Source organism: Juglans regia, chromosome 2, assembly GCF_001411555.2.
Source record: "Juglans regia cultivar Chandler chromosome 2, Walnut 2.0, whole genome shotgun sequence".
Classification (NCBI taxonomy): Eukaryota; Viridiplantae; Streptophyta; class Magnoliopsida; order Fagales; family Juglandaceae; genus Juglans; species Juglans regia.
The window spans coordinates 6,629,248-6,650,591 of NC_049902.1; the positions used below are offsets into that span (position 1 = coordinate 6,629,248).

Consider the following 21,344-nt stretch of genomic DNA (forward strand, 5'->3'; position numbering starts at 1 on the left):
ATGAAAGTCCAATTGTCAGGAAAAGAGAACTCCAACAAAGAGAGGAAGAAATTGAAAAAAGAGAGGTCGAAGTCGAGAGGAGAGAGAAAGAACTCCAACATGCAAGGGAAGAGATTCGTAAAAGAGAAGAGGACATCCAAATAAAAGTGTTGAATCTTCTTAATGAACGGGAAGAGCTTCATAGTCAAGTCAAAGATGTCAGTCATGCACGCATGCTACTCTGCGTGTATTGGGGACTTTCAATTATAATATCATGTTGTATGCTACGATCAAGATCAATAGAAGATTAAGTTTGGACTTGTAATATCATGTTGTATGCTACGATTAGTGTTTCATTGACTTGTAAACATCCTGCATTAATATGCAGCCTTGTCGAAGTTGTAATATGCAGTGTAACCAGACTTATGCAATAAATCAATATAATGTATTTTCTACTATTAGTAAGCTGATAAATTGTATGCAATACACAATAAATTTGCATTCATCATTAATAGAAGTCCAACAAGTAATTTGCATTCTACATTTTTCTGGAAATAACTTAATACAGCAACCAGCTTAATAGAAACTCCTCTTATATACTGCCAACTTAATACAAACAACCAACTTAACCAACTTAATACAAACACCTCCCATGTACTGCCAACTTACATTGAAGGAACCAACTTAATACAAACAACCAAGTTAACCAACTTAATACAAATTCAGCCCATGTACTGCCAACTTAATACAAAAACCCAAGGCGACCACAAATGTCATCCAAACTTCCGATTGTCAATTGTCAAGATAGGTATGATGTTGAGGATCCACCTGTAATCGAGTAAAAAAACAATGTACACTTAAAATCACATTTAAGTGTATTGTCATACTTAAGTAAAAATTCATATATATGAACTACTACATACCTATGTAAGGACACTTTGTTGTGTGATAGGAAGTACGACCTCATCTGTTCTTGCTGCAGCGCCAGTCATGTTCAACATCTCATCTGTTATTTTTGCAGCGCCAGTCATGTTCAACATCTCATCTGTTGTTTTTGCATCGCCACTTCTGTTCAATACATTTTCTGAAAGTTTGGTTGCCTACATTTCAACCACACAAAATGTAAATTAAATATAATTAGGAAACGAACTACAAAAATTGTATGAGAAACAATGAGAATACATTTTTTCTTCTCCTCTTGGCACCAGTCTCGGACTGTTTATTTTTAGCTTGTGACTTCTTTGTGACCTTTTCTATTGCAGGTGTCAACCTCTTCGATGGGGGCCTCCCTTTACCTCTTACAACGCGAGGACTTAACACTTTTTTCGAACTTCTAACTTCAACTTCATTGACCAAAGTACTCTCCTTTGGTAGTGCAGGTTGGGCCTTGGTCTTTGAGTAAAGCAAATTCATTGCCTGTAACTTCTGCACCATATCCATTGAATCATCTTCATCTTCTGCTGCATTTGTGGCGACTTCGTAGCAAAGCTTAATCAAATTAGAGTACCTACCAGCAGCTGGGTTACCACTCAAATCATCATAACTGCTGCGAATTAAAGCATACCTACGTTTAATATCCTTCCTCCACCTATCCATAATGTACTTCCAAGGCACCGATCGGACATCCTTCACGGAAAAAATAGCAAGAATGTGTCTACATAAAATGTCTCTCATCTCAAATAGTCCACACATGCACTTTGCCTCACACTCATCTTCATTGAAGTATGCTTGGTAAGTAACTCGTTTGATACTATCTTCAACTTGCAACTGATCATTAACTTGATACGTTGAAATTGCACCTTCTGTCTTGATGAGAATACAATGAGAATAAATAATTCCCATTACTTCGGACTGTACTTCCTTAAACTTAGAGTTAGTATATAATTCTTGAAATTGCTTCTTTACTGGTAAATGGGTAATACATGGAATTGAACAGTTGAATGAGTGAAAGTCTGCTGCAATCTCATTCTCTACTTTCTTTCTCAATGCATTGTCAAACTGATCAACGAACTCTTTTAATGTCGTCCCTGAATGCACAAAACCATCAAAAAATGCATTCATACTCTCACTCCTCTGAGTTGTGCTCATTCCAGCCCAAAATGTATCTTTCATATATACAGGAACCCAATGCTCTCTCTCACTATATAGACTGTGAAGCCATGCATTTTCATGCAAATTATATGCACCAATAAACATATCCCAAGACTTCTCAAACTCTTTAGAAGTCTGGCAATCATAAACACATTTTTGCAATGCACTTTTTAAACCACAACTATACTGTGAATGGGAACCCAACTTCTCTGGTAGTTTTCGCATGATGTGCCATAAACAAAATCTGTGCCGAGTATTAGGGAAAACTATTGCTATCGCATTTTTCATGGCCCTATCTAGGTCAGTGATGATTGCCTTTGGAGCTCTCCCATCCATACATTTCAACCAAGTTTCAAATAGCCAAACAAATGTATCAGTATCTTCGTTTGAAATCAGAGCTGCTCCAAAAAGTATGGATTGTCCGTGGTGGTTCACTCCTACAAAAGGAGCGAATGGCATACCATATCTATTTGTTAGGTAAGTTGTATCAAATGTCACAACATCCCCAAAATACCCATAGGCTTCTCTGCTACGTGCATCGGCCCAGAAAACATTCTTTAATCTACCATTGTCATCCAAATCCATCATAGAATAAAACCCATCATTCTTATACTGCATTCTCTCAAAATATTGACGAAGTGCATCAGCACCTCCTTTACCAAGTCTAAGGTGTCGGGCCTTATCAATATAATTCCTTGCATCTTTCTCAACAAATGGAAGCTTATCAAATCCACCTGCCTTGACAACTAATGAGTTGAAGCTTTTAGCCATACTTATGCCTGCTTTGTCATTGATATCTAACTGTCTTTTTACAGACTCATCAATCTGTCGATTACATCTAAAGAATCTTGCCTTTTTTGGACTTAGCCCATGGTTGTGGGCATTCTCAACAGTTGTTATACGCAATACCCCATCAAGCAAAATAGCATTAATCTTTGCCTTACAGTCCGTCTTCGTAGTCGGACGTGGTTTAGCAACATTCGTAGTATGGTTTCTTGCCTTACCACCACGAGCACAACCAAGTGTTAAATATCTAACACTCCCATCCTCTTCTCGTTTACTTCTTTGGGTCATTACACCAAATCCAGCCTGTTTTCCATATTGCTTGTAGAAGTCCAACAACTCTTCCTCAGTTTTAAATGACATCCCTGGCCTTGGATCCATAACACCATCATCATCATTTCCATGACTGCTCGGTACTACTTTATCAACCATTGATGGTACTTCCTCAACCATTGATGATACTTCCTCGACCATTGATGGTACTTCCTCAATGGTTGCATTATCAGACTCCTGTAATATACCATGACACAGATCATTAGAAAGGAAGGTATAAACCAAACCCAATGCAACAATTTGTGGTATACCTGTTGTTGTTCAATAAACTCATCCCCCACATTTGAGCTGTCCTTATAAGTATTACTTTCAGAAGAAAACAATGATCGCCTAGTAGATGAGGTGGGTTCTATCATCTCCTTAGGATTACTTGAACATCCCGAATAGGGAATTGGAGGAGCAAAAGGATATGGAATTGCTGGTCTAAACGGTACTCCCGTTGGCTTCTGTAATTTACAATAAAAAATTATAAATGTAGCATTCACAAAGTGGATTTAAGCAAGCATGGAAACTTTCGAAACTTCTGAATCAAAAATTTTATTACCTCGTTTCTCCATGTATAAGGGTTGGCATTTGGACGAGGATCAAACGGTGGAAAAAATGATTGTGGCATCATCCCATGGTAACCATACATATAGCTATATGCTGTCCAATCTGGAATATGGTTTTGGTATTTCCTGAAATAATATCGGATAATGATTTATTTCCAAATTAAAAATCACACAAATAACATGGCTTTTGAATGGAAAAATAATACCTCAGTGAATGCAGTAGTGCTAGTAGGCCTTGTGTCACTACTCGTACGCCTTGTGCTTTCTTCCTCTTTTTCCATCAACTTTTCTATAAAAAATGGACCCACCTCTGTGTAATATTTAATGAGTAATGACCCAATCTCAAGAAAAAAAAATGTGGATTTCAATCTACTAGACCCCCCGTGTTTTAATTTCTGACCTCAGAAAAATAAATGAATGTATATGCATTCATTTATTACTCTAAAATCTTATGCATAACACTGACCGAAATAATCCTCATTTATGACCAAAATCTTAGATTCAAAATCCATCATCGTGCATAACACTGACTATTACTCTAAATCTACCTATTTTTATGAGAGGGGACTGGCATTTGTAATCTAATATCAATATCATTATTATATAAATTAATATTGACAAAAAAAAAAAAAACGATCGACACACATTCAACAAATTTAATTCAACCACTGGTTGAGAACATTCAGATTTGTGCAAAAATAAATTCTTTAACATTTAGGCCACATTACCTCTGATAGATGTGGAGGAGCATAGAAACACAGTGGTGGAGGAACCTCGCGTGGATTGGGCTGGGCTGGGCTGGGCTGGGTTGGGTCTAAGTTCCCGGGTGGTGGTGGTGGTGGTGGAGCTGAGGACGACACCGGAATTCGAACGGCACAGCGTAGAGGTCACGCTGGGTGAGCGGCAAAACGAATTCGAAAGCTCTCCCTCCCGTATTCGGTTTCTGGCCAAGGCCAAATCGCATGTATTTTACTCAAATTACGGAAATCTTATTCTGCCCATTTTGGTCATTTCCCGTTTGCTGATATGTACTAAACGACAACCAATGTCGTGCACGGGGCCTCCCCTTTGGGACTGTACGTAGCAGGACCCTAACAACAAATTTGCGTTTACATCCTTTGGAGTTAAATTCGATAAAGATCTCTGCAAAAGAAATAGAGGAATCTATACATTTCGAGCTCAAGGACAGAAGTATCATCAGTTGATGTTGATTCTTGGGGTCCAAGCGGTGTTGATTTTTCATTTGGTGGAAATAGCATACCTTTTTTTACTTTTTGTATGCTATTGTGTCAACCAGTATCACCATAAGGAAATAACAATGGGTATTGAAGTGCGTTATAACATCCAAAATGATATTAAACTATATGACTTCCACCTGAATAATTATGAACTATAATATTTCTTTCACTCAACTACTCGGAATCATTATTTTCAATCCAAATTACTGCAACTTGTGATGATGTATGAGTATTAAAAACATGTTGATTCAAACCAGGATCTGATCTGATATAGATTTTGTGATTTTCAAAGTTGGGCATATCACCAAGTCTTCAAAAAAAAAATTGAATACGGATTAACAGATAGAATGACCGTGAGTTGAGAAATAATTGATGTGTCCAATCTTTCTAAATCAAAAATATGCTTTGGTCGTTTATTACTACAATTCGTAGTTGACATGTATGCTAAGATTGAAACATCAAAACTCGATTATTTCTTAGTAAATAACAACAAATTCGATCTGAAGTATATCAAGACATTGTTGATAGTTTTTCACTTGGAGAAACATATGGTTCAAGAATTGGCAAACACATTTTATTGCCTTCTTCTTTTATTGGAGGACTAAGAGACATGCGAAAAAGATATATGGAAGCAATGACTTTAGTTCAACATTATGGAAAACTAGATATTTTTTTAACAATGACGTGCAATCCAAGTTGGAAAGAAATTTTAGATGAATTGGATCCACAACAAGAGGCACAAAATCGTCCTGATTTAATTGTCAGAATCTTCAGAGCAAAATTAGAAGAACTCAAAGATCAGCTATTCAAACGATAAATCCTTGGCAAAGTTGCAACATATGTTTATATGATTGAGCACAAAAAAAGAGGACTTCCATATGCTCATTTCTTGATTATATTACAAACATATTGGAAGATTTATGCTCCAGAATCTTTTGATGAAATCAGTAGAAATACCTGATACAAATATAAATGCGCATCTTTATAAAGCTGTTGCCAGACATATCATGCATGGCCCCTGCGGAATATTAAATCCAACCAATGTTTGTAGGAAGAAAATCAATACTTGCTAAAATCATTATCCGAAGAACTTTATGCCTAATACAATTATTGGAAATGATTGTTTTCCACAATATAGGCTTTGTGATAATGGAATTACTGCCAAGGTTAGAGGGCAAGAGGTAGATAATCGTTGGGTTGTTCCATATAATTCATATTTGGTTGCAACATTTGATTCTCACATCAATGTTAAAATATGTTCTATAATTAAAGCAGTCAAGTATCTTTGCAAATACAACTACAAGGGTCATGACCGTGTTGCTTTTAATGTAATCTCTAAACAAAGTAATCAAATCATTGATGAAATTGAATTATTCCAATTAGCTCGATGGATTGCTTCTCCTGAATCTATGTGGAGGATTTTTTAGTTTATTGTAGATGAGATGCATCTTGCAGTATATAGATTATAACCTATACTTACATCTTGAAGATCAATATATGATGACTTTTCTTGCAAACTAAAACTTGAACAATCTTGTGAAGTCTGATTTTTATGCAAAGTCAATGTTAACAAAATTTTTTTCATCAAATTGTGTAAATGGAAAATCTCGAAAATTCCTATATAAAGAATTTCTTGAGTTTTTTGTTTAGAGCAATCAACATAAAACCTAGACCCCTCGAAAGAAACACAGAGTTATTGGTAGAATTGTTGTAGCAAATCCACTTGAATGTGAAATGTATTATTTGCAGATATTATTAAATCATATAAGAGGACATCTATCTTTTATTACCTCAACATGTCGTGAAGCAGATACGTTGCATGGCTTGTTAGAAACAGATAATAACTTGGAAGATTGTTTACATAAAGCATCACTGTACCGAATGACATACAGTTTGAGACGACTATTTCCCATAATCTTGGTTTTTTTTAATCCTACAAATCCAAGGGAATTATGGGAACATTTTGAAGAAAGTGTATCAATTAACTTTAAAAAAATTGAAAATGATTCTATAAATGTCAAAAGAGAGGTTTTACGGCATATTTCTTCCATACTTGAGTTAATGGGAAAGGACATCAACATGTTTCATCTTTAGATGATGCTATTTGTTTTTATGAAGACCAACTTGAATCTACAGAGATCAATGATGAATTGACTATCATAACTCCAGAAGAAAATCTTTTAGCATTAACAATACTCAATGATGAACAACGACATGCTTATGATTCAATTTAAAAAAAAAAAAAAATTCTCAAATCAAGCAAGATCATTCTTTATTGCTGGTCCAGGTGGAACAGGGAAAACATATCTATACAAAACACTTCTTGCTTCATTAAGGGTATGTTTGGATAGTGAGAAGTGTTGAGAATGTTTGTGAATAGTTATGAGTAGAGATTGAAGTGAGTTTGTGGGTCCCATTAAGAGTATTTTCAGTTGTTTGGATGTGTGAAGTATGTTGAGTTGTTGACTTTTGAGTAGGTAGTTGAAAAATGTGTGGGTCTCATAAATATTATAGTGATTTTATTTTTAGTAATAAATATTATAATGATTTTATTATAGTGATTTTTTAATATTAATAAATATTGCAGTGATTTTATTTTACTTTTATATATAAAAATGATAAATATTATAATGATTTTATTTTTAATTTATATATAATAGTGATAAATATTATAATGATTTTATTTATATATATATAATAGTGATACATATCATAGTAATGTTGTTTTTTATTTATATATAATAGTGATTTTATTTTTTATTTATATATTATAGTGATTTTATTTTTTATTTATATATTATAGTGATTTTACTTTATTTTTTATTAATATATTATAGTGATTTTATTTTTTATTTATATATTATAATGATTTTATTTTTTATTTATATATTATAGTGATTTTATTTTTTATTTATATATTATAGCGATTTTATTTTTTATTTATATATAATATCGATAAATATTTTTTATTTATATATTATAGTGATTTTATTTTTTATTTATATATTATAGTGATTTTATTTTTTATTCATATATAATAATTATTTTATTTTTTATTTATATTTAATATTGATTTTATTTTTTATTTATATATTATAGTGATTTTATTTTTTATTTATATTTAATAGTGATAAATATTATAGTGATTTTTATTTTTTATTTAGATATTATAGTGATTTTATTTTTTATTTATATATTTTAGTGATTTTATTTTTTATTTATATATTATCGCGATTTTATTTGTTATTTATATATAATAGCGATAAATATTTTTTATTTATATATTATAGTGATTTTATTTTTTATTTATATATTATAGTGATTTTATTTTTTATTTATATATAATAGCGATAAATATTTTTTATTTATATATTATAGTGATTTTATTTTTTATTTATATATTATAGCGATTTTATTTTTTATTTATATATTATAGCGATTTTCTTTTTTATTTATATGTTATAATGATTTTATTTTTTATTTATATTTAAGTTTAGATAAATATTATAGAGATTTTATTTTTTATATATATATTATAACGATTCTATTTTTTATTTATAGATTATAGTGATTTTATTTTTTATTTATATATTATAATGATTTTATTTTTTATTTATATATTATAATGATTTTATTTTTTATTTATATTTAATAGTGATTTTATTTTTTTATTATATATTATAGTGATTTTATTTTTTATTTATATATTATAGTGATTTTATTTTTTATTTATATATTGTAGCGATTTTATTTTTTATTTATATATAATGGTGATAAATATTTTTTATTTATATATTATAGTGATTTTATTTTTCATTTATATATTATAGTGATTTTATTTTTTATTTATATATTATAATGATTTTATTTTTTATTTATATTTAATAGTGATAAATATTATAGTGATTTTATTTTTTATTTATATTGTATAGTGATTTTATTTTTTATTTATATATTATAGTGATTTTATTTTTTATTTATATATTATAGCGTTTTTATTTGTTATTTATATATAATAGCGATAAATATTTTTTATTTATATATTATAGTGATTTTATTTTTTATTTATATATTATAGTGATTTTATTTTTTATTTATATATTATAGTGATTTTATTTTTTATTTATATATTATAGCCATTTTATTTTTTATTTATATTTAATAGTGATAAATATTATAGTGATTTTTTTTTTTTATATTATAGTGATTTTTTTTTTTATTTATATATCATAGCGATTTTGTTTTATTTATATATAATCGTGATAAATATTTTTTATTTATATATTATAGTGATTTTATTTTTTATTTATATATTGTAATGATTTTATTTTTTATTTATATTTAATAGTGATAAATATTATAGTGATTTTATTTTTTATTTATATATTATAGTGATTTTATTCTTTATTTATATATTATAGTGATTTTATTTTTTATTTATATATTATAATGATTTTATTTTTTATTTATATATAATAGTGATTTTATTGTAGAATGTTTGTGAATAGTTATGAGTAGAGATTGAAGTGGGTTTGTGGATCCCATTGAAAGTATTTTAAGTTGTTTGGCATGTGAAGTATTTTCAAAAGTACGAGAACACTTAGAAAGTGTTGAGGATACTCTAGTACCCAAACATAGCCTAAGATCTAAACAACTAATTGCTCTTGCAACTGCATCGCCTAGTGTTGCTGTATCTATTTTACCTGGAGGCCGAACAGCACATTCACAATTTAAAATTCCATTAAATTTTGACAAAAACAACACTTGCAATGTTAGTAAACAAAATGGACTTGCAAGATTTTTACGTGCTGTAAAGTTAATCATATAGAATGAAACCCCTATGTCAAAAAAAAAAAATCTATAGAAGCATTAGATATGATACTTCGGGATATCAATGATTCAGAATTATTATTTGGTGGCAAGGTTGTTGTGTTTGGTAGAGATTTTTGACAAATTTTACATGTTGTTCAAAAAGGTACAAGACAGGAACAGATTGATGCAAATTTACTCTCTTCTTACTTATGGCCTTTTTTGACCAAGATTTGCCTAACTCAAAACATGCGAGTAAGATTAGATCCAGATTTTTCGCATTACTTCAATTAGGCAATGGAGTATTGCCAATCACAATTGAAGAAAAGACAAGAATTCTTGATAATATGCTTATCTGTTATGAAAATTATGTTGTTTCTTTGCAAAAATTGATAGATGTTGTAACTTTCATGATTACTTAGAGAATTTATCTGAAATGTTGAATCAAACTATATTGACTCCAAAGAACAATTATGTTGATGAAATAAATGTCACACTTTTACAGATGTTTCCTGATGGACTCAAAACAATATTATAGTTTTTATGAAAGAATTGATACATCTGAACAAGGCATTATAGAGGACTTTTTAAACACACTTTGACACTAAATGGGATTCCTCCTCATGAATTGCTACTTAAGAAAAATTGTTTAATTATGTTGCTTAGAAACATTAATCTTTCATAAGGCTTATGTAATGGAACTCGTCTGATATGTCATAATTTTGAATAAAACGTCATTGATGCAGAAATTACAATTGGTCGTTATACTGGTAAAATAGTTTTTATACCAATGATTCCATTCTTACCAAATTTTGATGAAAATAATAGGTTCTCATTCAAGGGAACTCAATTTCCTATCAGATTAAGCTTTACAATGACAATCAACAAGGCACAAGGCCAAACATTGGATTTTGTAGGGATATATTTGCCACAACCTGTGTTCTCTCATAGATAATTGTATGTAGCATTATCAAGAGCTAAGACAGCAGCTTTAGTAAAAGTTCTTATCAAGCCAACATCAACTGATACACCTAAAAAAAAATTACACAAAAAATATTGTGTATAGAGAATTATTAAGCTTGGCATTCTCATCTTAACATTATAGAAGTAAGTTGATTGAATAGTTTGCATTCATATTCTTATTATTTTATAAAAGTTCAAGTTCAAATACTAATTCATTTTTTTTTCTTTTTTACATGATTAGTGTCCAAGATGTGGAAGCTTTATACATCCATAAAAGATATCACACAGAGCACAAGAAATTGGAAAATCAAAATAGTTGTTGTAGAGAAGCTTCCAAAACGTACATCACAGCATTTACCATTAAAATATCAAAACTTAACCGTGACTAATTCTGAGGTATAGCATTTGTTGTTTTTTATATTTATAAAAAATTGTAATTTTATGCTTCATAATGTAAAACATTATCTTAATAATAATAACCATATATTAATTAATATTTACTAAAAATATATTATTTTAATATTTTGCAGGACAATCGACTGCAAGCTACCATGTTTGATAGAGATATTGATTTGCGCAATGACACTTTGCATATATTCCAATCATACTACATCAGTAATGCTTATATAAAGCCATTAGATCCTAGACGTAGAATTGAATCCCATTAATATTAGTGGATCTTAAACGCAAGGACAATTATTATAGAAATTTCAGACGATGAAAAAGCATTGCAGCCACCAGATTATAATATCATTCCATTCAGTGAACTTGATAGTTATAAAGATTCAATTGCAGAAATAGATAAATGTCTATTCAAAATCTTCAAATTCTTTGATAACTATTTTTATTAATATGTCAAATGTGATTGTAACTCTCTTTTGAAAAATTCTCTCCCTTCTCTCTAAACTCTCCAAACAACCGAATCCGGCTTGAGGGGGTGGGAGCTTCTAGTGACCCAAAGACTACACATACTCCACCACGGTGTTCCCCATCTGCCAATCTACAAGACCACCAAACGCGGCACCAAACGGAATGGCGCATAGCCCGCACGCACGGGTTGAAGGTTGGCGTGTGGCTCTCACGCGCCATCGCAAGAGCATTCTGCTGACGCCAAGCACGACGTTTCTGGGGCCTGCGAATTTGGGACTTTCCAGATCTATCATCGGTCTTTCTCCCAGAGTGGCGTGTGTCCTGCACATTTGGGGAGGATGAAGATAGTACTTTTCTTTTTTGGAAGATGAGGCATTTAGTTCTGTTTTTACAGAGCGCTCTTCTCTGTTAGGAGAGAGTTTATAGAAATTAAGACAATGTCCGTCACAAAAAAGAATTGTGTGTGGGGGTGCCCCAGAGTATATGTATTAGTTTGGCTTGTGGTTTGGGTCTTTCTCTATATTGATAAGTTACAGCTGTAACTTCTGATTCATTGAATGAAATAAAGTCTAAAAAAGAAAAAAAAAACTATGTTTATTAACAAACTAAAAGGTTCAAACATGATTTATTAGATTTGTTGACAATTGCATTATACATTAAATCAACTAGAGAAGTAAACACAGCAAATGGTCGCATAACACTGCAAGAAATATATGTGATTGATCAAAGGTAAATATATTTTTTTATTTTATTGCACTTTCAATATTAGTTTATTTCTAATTCAATCTATTGACATTCAACTATTGTTTACTCTTGTTCTGATTTTGTAGCTTGAACCCTATATGTTTGACTATGTGGGATCGTTTTGTTGATGCTAAATGTGAACAAATTTAAAAAATTATTAAAGTTAAACCAATCATTCTTGCAACAGGTTTAAAAGTCGCTTCTTACAAGGGTATTATTAAAAAAAAAAAAACAATTTAATATTTGATTTTATATAATATGCCTACACCATATTTAACACGTCTTTTTAACATAGGACTTTCTTTGTCATCCCGACCAACAAGTGTGTTTACAATGCATCCTATGATTCCTGGCACAACATCATTACAATAGTGGCAATATGTGAATTGCTTTTTTTTCCTTTAATTTTAACACAAGTATTTATTAATTTTATACTTCAAAATATAACTATTACATTTTTAAAAATTTTATCTTTGTTTTTAATATTTTTTTTAAACTTTTTATGGGCAACACTCAAAGATTTTTTACTTGAAGACATGATTATCAAATGCTTGGATGCAACACATGCATCTGCCTCTACTCATAGTGTATGTTCATTAACCAAATTAGATGATGTTGCAGAACATTAAAAACTTCACAACCCATGATGGTAAAATTATATCCTTAGCAATAATTTGTTAACTATAGAGTATTACAACAATATAATTTTAATATTTTTTATTTAGTAGAGACCAAAATTTTGTATAAAAGGGAAGATAAATGTGATCGACCTCCAGCAAATCTTCTTTTATATGTCTTGCATTGGATGTAGCAAAGGAACAAGTTATGACTACAATGAAACATTTTTATGTTATCATTGTAAACATACAAGCATTGGACAACCACGGTATCTACTTTTTACCTAAATCTTTAATTTACATAAGTCAGTTAAAAAATTTAACATATCATTTCTATGCATCCTAACACATAACTATATTTTTGTTGCTAATAGTTGTCATGCATATGTTGAAGTTAATGATGGTACAAGACAATTAGCTACAGTGATATTCGGTGCAATTGCAAAAGAAGCACTAAGTTATTCATCAATTGATTTTATGAATCATACTGGCGAAGTGATATAATATTACATTTTTTAAACTCTTTCAATTCAAATGTCATAGAATCATAAATCAAAGCATAATTAATTATAAACTTATATCATCCAAGACCATCTATCACTCTTGGAAAATATGGCCAAAGAAACATCGCAAAAAGACTGGATAATCCAACTTGGCGCAGATATAGACCAACTAAAACAGCAGCGCCACAAGAAATTTAATATCCTCTCAATTGATTCTGTAGAAAAGTATGAAACATGCTGATTAATCTATAATATGATATCATTTTGTAAAGTTAAATTCATCTTTACAACTTCTATCAAACTACATTTTGTAAACTTGTAAGAAATTTCTTTAGGATGTATTACTTTGATGCATATATTACTTTATTCTAAGATGTTTAGTTGATATATTAGTATATACATTACTAGATTTGATGAATATAACAATATAATATGATTGATTTGTATATTAATTTATTTTTTCATCTATGTACATTTTATATATATATATATGAAATTAACAAATATATTTTTATTCCACTAGGCAAAGGTCCCTTGGACGTCCCCTCACTACTAGTGTATGTGTGTGTGTATATATATGTATATGTATGTGTATATGCGGGCCGACGGGGGAAGAGACGGGCGAGCCTGGGCCAGCCCACCCCTCACCCTCGCCCTCGCTGGATGCAAAGATGCGTGTTTTTTCTTTTGTATTTCAATTAGCTGTAACAGCAAAGCACCGATATATACAGTTGTCCAAAATATCAAGTAATCAGCAAGAAAGCAAGGTAGAATGTACATCCAAGGGACCACGCCAATGGCTGAGCATATGTTAATTGGCCTCAGAAATTAGAATCGATAGTGAGCCTTGGTGTGTTGCATGTGCATGAACAGTACTTATTACATGTGCATGAACAGTATTACGTACTGGGACATAATTCTTTTGTAAATGGCTAACGCCACTTCAAAAAGAAGATAATCATACATTGTAAATGTGTCTATATCTGTATTTATTTGGCATTATTTGGGATGGGAGGTTTTTAATATTTCTTGGGGTTAGGTGCCGTTGTAGAAACCTGGCCTATCAAATCTTTGTATATTTCTTCAGCATTTTCAGGAAATTATTCTCTTCATTTTAAATGAAATTGATAGTATCTATTTGGGGTAAAGTATAAAATATTTTGGCCATTATATATTATGAATATTCATTTTATGAAGATTTGGTGGGTTTTGGGTCGAAGTCCAACTAAGGCATATACTCATTCAGCCTATATTATGGAACTGTTAGTTTAGTCCATTGTGTGGCATGCGATTCATACTTGGCTTTATTGGGCTGACTATTTTTTTGCCTAAATGTTAGTGTCCTTGAGTACTGTACTTGCAACTAGGATTTTTTTTTTTTTTATTTAACCGGATATACGTAGGAATATCCTCATATCAATCATTATCTCATAAATTAATTAGTACATTTAGAGCTCCACCCGTATACTATTTTTCTTTTGTGATTGATATGATCTTCACTACTACTTATACTATTTACAGACAAACGTTTAAGAGATAACACTTTGCCTAAATAGAGACTGATCAAACCTCACCCTTTATAGAAATAGAGAACTAAACCTCTATAGACAAACGTCCAAAAAATGAACTTTTTTTTTTTTTCCACTTTTATTAAACAATGAGGAAAACAGTAAGACAGATGCGAAAAAAAGACAGATTACAGTTTGAATCAACTCCAGTAAACTCCAGAATTTGTGACAGCATGTGAAGACAACTTGCTTCTCTCTTTTCAGCTACAAAAGTCAGATATCTCTTATCGTTATTTAATAATATACTCGTAGTTTAACGAGAATATCAAAGATTTAAAAGACGATATTGTAATATCTCTAAAAGCATATAAGAAGGAGGTGAATGGTATTCCATAATATTCAGGTTAATAATCATTATTAAGAGCTCTTTTTGTAACATTGGCTAATATTCATTTTTTGTGATAACCCAAACGTGATTGCGGCACATAAGGATAATACAATAAGATTAGGTTAATTGGATAGAAAATTTGTATTTAATTTTTTTTATATATTTAGATTTGGGTTTAAATTTAAATTTATAAATATAAATTTAAAATTCAAGTTTAAAATATGATCCAAGTCTAAATTTTAATATATCATGATTCAAGTAGCTAGAGAAATTAGATTTTAGAGACCCAAATCCAAATTCAAATCCTCCTCCCCAAATCCAGCCATTCAAATCAATGTTTTGAATACCGTACCGGACGCTGTATCGGTCAAGACACTGGAACGAAATATTTCGATACCGGTACCGTTTCGGGATAGCATTTCGGGATAACATTTCGAAATGATCGATATATAAATAAATTATATTTCAAAATTATATTTCAAAATAATAGTCTATATATAAATAAATTATATATAAATACATATATATATATATATAAATTATAAATAGTCTAGTCTGAATTAAGGGTTAAAAAATAAACTTATAGTTTGAGGGTTAAGCTCATAATTATGATCATTTGTAATCGACCATATCTTAATCTAATGACCTCATTGTGTGGAAATTTCACCATTAGTAGTAGAATAGTGGATGGACTTGCTTGATTATTCTTCATCATGTTTTGGGTTTGATTCACATTATAAAATACTTCCAAAGAAATGGCAAGAAAGGAAAGATTGGCCATAAGGCATAACGGCTAAGTTCAAAGATTTTGGGCCATAAAAAAGTATTTCTATTTTTTAGTGAGCCCTTCAAGGCTCAAATTGGGAAATTGGCGATGTCTGAGTGGTATCTATTACGTATGACCATAGTAACACTATAATATTTTAGAAAAAAGGTTTTGACAAACTACAATTACGTATGACCACAGTAACACATATAAATAGTTGGTTTCAATTCAGCTCCTCTTTTTTTTTTTTTGAAAGAAGAAATCTATTGATTTACTGATTTACATTAAATGTACAGATTTTGAGATCTATTTCGATACGATTAAAGCTAATTCCCACACAAAATACAATAAACAATTCAATTTTTTCAAAACTCAAAATAATAATAATATTAAAAATAATATTCTAACAATATTTTATTCAATTTTAACTTTTATCTTAACTCAACTCATCTCAACTCACAATCTAAACCTCACCTGAGGAATGGATGCTAATTTTTTTTATAGGAAAAATGGATGCTAGTTAAAAATACCTTTCTAACAGAAAAATAATTTCCCCTTGCCTTTTTTTTTTTTTTTTTTTTTTTATGGGAAATAGACTTCATTCATTTATGAAAGCGAAGTTACAGCTGTAACTGACACATACAGGGACAATCCCAGATTACAAACCAACTACTTACTGTTGGGGCCCCACTAGTACACAAATTTCTTTGTGATTGATATGGTTTAGCTTCTATAACTCTCTACAGACAAACCGTTTGAGAGATCACACTCTACCTAAAGTAGAGATTCAAATCCCACCCTCCGGAGGAGGAGAGGACTTTCACTCTATGAACAAAGTGTCCAAGAGACTAAAACAAAGGAAATAACAGAAAATGTAAAAGATACGTAGAAAAATAGCAAAATACAGATTGAAAAGTTGTAAATCCGTATTTTCAACCATAGAGGAAACCAAAAAATAAACACAAAGAATGTGATGGCACGTGAGAGACATGCCCCATGCTGAGAGTATGACAAACAATTGAGTCTGAAGTAACCGGTGGCCTTGGTCCCATAAATGCCATGTGTGGTGGCGATAGAGCTCTCGTTGCGGTGGCGTGTGGTTGTCACGCATGCACTTTGGACTGCTCGTATGGCTCACGCTCCGCTCCGTTCGACGATATTCTTCGCCCGTCTGAAGGATCGGCGTCTTAGGAATCTTACGGTGGAGCACATGGTGGTTGTTGAGCTCCGGAGAACAACAAATCGGCATTTCGCCTTACTTTGAACTAAAACCAAACAAAACTAGAAAAATAAAGGAAAAACTAGAGGGAAGAGGGAGGGAGGGAGGAGCCGAAACTCCAACCCCCCTTTGGTCTGGGTTTTGAGGGGGCGCTCTAGAGAGAAAAGGGATAGGGCGAGAGAGGCTAGGGTTTCAAATGAATCTGAACCCCTTGCTTCTTTTAATGCAATGAATACAAGCATATAGTTACATCTCATTCATAAAAGTACTTGGTTGAGGCATTGTTTTGATGATTTTTCTAAAGTGCATATTTGAATTCTTTTGTTAGTTTCCTTGCAAAATGCCTGTATTGTGACTACGGTGGTTTTAGAGGACTAACATTAGGGCAGATAGTTCGCAATTAATTTCATATGACTGCATACTATGTGGCGTCCAACCACTGTCACCAAATAACAGAGGATTGACTATGCAACCCTAGCATTTAATATGATAGGAAAAAAATAGAAGGTGGGGAACCGGTTTTTTTGAGAGCTCCGAGATTCTTGGAGTTACCTTTCGGAGATCTTTATAGTTTTCAACGCTAGAGCTCACCCATGGCAGTGCCCCCACCCCTACCGATATCATCTACATCGTTTGGAGGCTCTGATAGTGGAGATGCTGGTAAGAAGTCGTTTGCGCAAGCAGTCATGAGGCAGGCAACATTTTCTTTCAAACTTCCTATGCGATAGCCGATGGACGTGAACGGTGAACCAAGGCTTCTCTTTACAAATTATGAAATGATAAAAGTGGCAGATGATTTCCAATTTGAACTGGTGTTAAAGTTCTCCCGTTATAGGCCATCCATTGATAAGATTCGTCTGAATGTGGTTAAGTCATGGGGTTTATTGGAGGTGTCAATTATCAGTTTTATGGATGAATTTCATGTGCTCATCCAAATGCAGTCCAAGTGTGATTTCATACATGCCTGGGGGAGAGAGGGTCATGTGATCGACGGGTGTGTTTTCAGGTTATTCAGGACAAAAGAGTTTGATCTCCATGTTGAATCCTCTATGGCACCCCAATAGATATTCTTGCCAGGTTTGCCTCAGCATATGTACTGAATCGACAGATTACAAGTCTTAGCCACGAGATTTGGCCGCTACTTGGGCACAGAGAATGCAACATTGAATAAAATGAGGGCTACATGTGCACGTATGTGTGTAGAAGTGGATCTAAAGGAGGAACTAGTCAAAGGATTCCCGATTGTCATTTCAGCAAAAGTAACAATATGGCAGGAAGCACGGTATGAAAAAATTTGTTTTTATTGCACTTAGAGCACTGGCAGCAGTCTCGCTAAAACAAAGAAATCTCTAAAATTTGATGAATCTCAGATTTAAAACATTGCATTGGATTCGCTAAAGGTAAAAACTCAAACTTTGACCTACAGTAACTTTATTTTTATCTTCATATTTGAAGACTCACTGTTTACAGTCTATCCGGTTATTTTATTACAAAATTATTCTTTCTTCCAACTGTTGTCTCCCTTTTCGCCCGTAATTTTGTTTCCTTCTTCCAGAGCTTTCTTCCAGAGCTTTCTTCCCTTTCTTTCTTCCCTTTCTTCTCCTCCTTCCCTTTCTTCCATTTCTTTTGCCCATGAATCCGAAAATAATTTCTTTCTCCCTTTCAAATTTTCCTCTCTATTTTCTCTCTTCCCTTTCTCTTTCTCACTTCCCCTACAGCCCGACACTCCCTCTCTCCCCTTCTATCCATTTTTTATTTAGGTTTTGTTAAACCCAACCTCATAAACTCACATTTCTCCATCTAAATCGCACTTGACGAGCACGAGGAAATCTTAGTGATATCGTTCGAGTAAATCGCTATTGAGGGGTCGAGGAAATCACTACCCAATCCCAGAAATGACTGCTTAAGGGTATTTTCTTACATTTTTCTAAGCACCCAAACTGAAAGCTTGTTCTTACATTTCTATTATGAATCACAAGGTTTCTAAGCTGATCTTTGAGTAATATTTGCTAATTTTTTTAAATTTAGAATTGTGTTTTTTATTCTAGCTTTTCCATTTTTGTGCACTCACGTATTCCATAATTTTTTTATTACAAATTTCAGCAATAGGACTCGTAGCATCTTCGATTTTTGCATATACTCCATCTTGGTCTAATTCAAGTATTTAATCTCTGCGTGTGTGAAGTATAATGTTTTTAGTTTTTAGGCCCATTTTGGTGGAATTGAACATGTATTAATATACTGTTGATTGAGTTGAGAGTTCTGCTATAATCTTGTTAGGTTCAAGGAGATCAGAGGAATTGTATGTTTCCTGAAGACCCTGGTCAAGTATGCTTTATTGGATCCACTCCCATTTTAAATGGGTGTTGGACTGATGTTGGGAACTTGGATTTGGAAAAGCTAATACTTTACTGTGTCTACTAAACTAGAAAACCAAGTGCTTTAAAGTTTAAAATTTCACCAACCACTTAAAATTGATAATGCTTTTGAAATGGTTTTTCCCTTTCTTGACTAGCTGCTGAATGAGAATTGCATTAAGGGGAAAGAGGCACCTGAGCTGCAAGTAGTTCTTGACTATATAGGAATATAATTCTTTCTTCTTAAAAAGAAGATATCATGTGATATTTGTTTCAATGGAAAGCTTTTTTTCTTCTTTTTCTACATGGTCCTAATAAATGAAATGGAATTAATATGCATTATTATTTTATTTCTCAAAGAAAGATTTGAGATGTAGAGGGTTGTGTCTGATTCCAGTGTTATTATGTGATTAGGATGTGTCTGATTCCCGTTGTAGTGGTTACTCTGAACTTGGAAGAATGCTTCTGAAGCTGCAGAAGGTAAACTCCTGTGCTGTTTGATAGTTTAGGAAGTAGGGTTCAAATATGCCCATTTCTGTGATTCAATAGGTTCAATCGATTATCTGTGCTGTAGTCAATGGACCTCTAGTTGTAAAGCTTAATGCTGGGAAGAGGTTGTTAGTAATTACCAAATGGAAGGCGTATTAAATTTCATCAAAAAAATCTATTTCATTTTTTAAAATATATTTTTCATGCATGTATCTGTAGAATTAAGCTCAATCATGTTGCTTTGAAAAGTACCCACCTCTGATATTGACTGAAGGGTATTTAGAAGCATTAGTAGACATTCTTTTCCATCATTGTATCATTTACAATCGTTGACTCTATACAAATGTGCTGTAAATTATGTGGTTAGGATTTGTAAGTCCTTAATCAATTTATGCCAATCACTCTTTATATATATATATATATATATATATATATTATTCCTCCTAAAGCTACTGCTACATTAATGGTTTCATTTGTATATGCAGTGTTAGCAGTATGAGTTGAATGATCATTCTAGATTTTAAGCAGTTAGTTGATCGAGTACTCAATGTTGTTGTGCATGAAAGCCCTGCGTGGCAGAATATAATTCTTAAAACCATGTACACTGATCATATGTGCACAATTGATTGCCTTTTGCCTTTTCTCTTTGATGACTTTTCCATTAGGTTTCATTACTTTGGTGTGTTTTAATAATTTCCCTTGTATTTTTTTGAATAACTATAGATTTACAATATTGTTCTCTGCAGGCTGCAGCTTAAGGTCATTTAAGGTTACAGAATGCAAAAAACTAGGAAGACATGTTTTGGACAAACATATGGCTGGATAGTCACTATGAGATCTGTATTAATTATTTTGAACTTGCTGAAATTATTTGGATACTGCTACTGAAATGTATTGTTATTTTCATTTCCTGGTTTATGAATTGGTTTGTGGAGCTATTACATTATTTTGATACTAAAATGTGAATATATTGAAGTTGTTGGTTTATGAACTGGTTTGTTTGTGTAAATGTTGGGTAGAAATGTTGATACTGGAATGTACTGCAGCTTGGCCTTTGTTGGGTGATACTGAATGTTGGTGGATTTTGGAATGCAGCTTGGCCTTTGTATTATAAATTAATGTTATAAATTGTTGTT

At 31.8% G+C, this 21,344-nt stretch overlaps 1 protein-coding gene and 1 long non-coding RNA gene across 4 annotated transcripts; one reads left to right on the forward strand and one right to left on the reverse strand.

The window, feature by feature from the left end:
- Positions 1-771: 771 nt before the first annotated feature.
- Positions 772-17,392, reverse strand: LOC108995437 (protein FAR1-RELATED SEQUENCE 5-like). Its single transcript, XM_035687648.1, has 7 exons — positions 17,282-17,392; positions 16,918-16,991; positions 3,731-3,863; positions 3,438-3,632; positions 1,162-3,363; positions 942-1,079; positions 772-807 (listed from the first exon to the last, which is right to left on the reverse strand). Exons 1-7 carry the CDS (start codon positions 17,390-17,392, stop codon positions 772-774), a joined length of 2,889 nt encoding a protein of 962 aa, XP_035543541.1.
- Positions 17,393-19,023: 1,631 nt separating this feature from the next.
- On the forward strand, positions 19,024-21,015 carry LOC108995445. 3 transcript variants are annotated; one of them, XR_001996852.1, is made up of 3 exons: positions 19,024-19,271; positions 20,134-20,199; positions 20,955-21,015. It is a non-coding gene; the product is annotated as an uncharacterized LOC108995445 (long non-coding RNA). The 3 variants fall into 3 exon arrangements; XR_001996853.2 differs by lacking the exon at positions 19,024-19,271 and adding an exon at positions 19,314-19,341; XR_001996854.2 differs by lacking the exon at positions 19,024-19,271 and adding an exon at positions 19,630-19,690.
- The last annotated feature ends 329 nt before the right edge of the window (positions 21,016-21,344 follow it).

Excerpts from the sequence above, each read along its gene's own strand:
- LOC108995437 (XM_035687648.1), bottom strand. The coding sequence starts at position 17,392 with ATGCCGATTTGTTGTTCTCCGGAGCTCAACAACCACCATGTGCTCCAC. Across the intron at positions 3,633-3,730 it reads CTTATACATGGAGAAACGAG|AAGCCAACGGGAGTACCGTT; the intron begins GTAATAAAATTT and ends TGTAAATTACAG. Across the intron at positions 3,364-3,437 it reads AGTTTATTGAACAACAACAG|GAGTCTGATAATGCAACCAT; the intron begins GTATACCACAAA and ends GGTATATTACAG.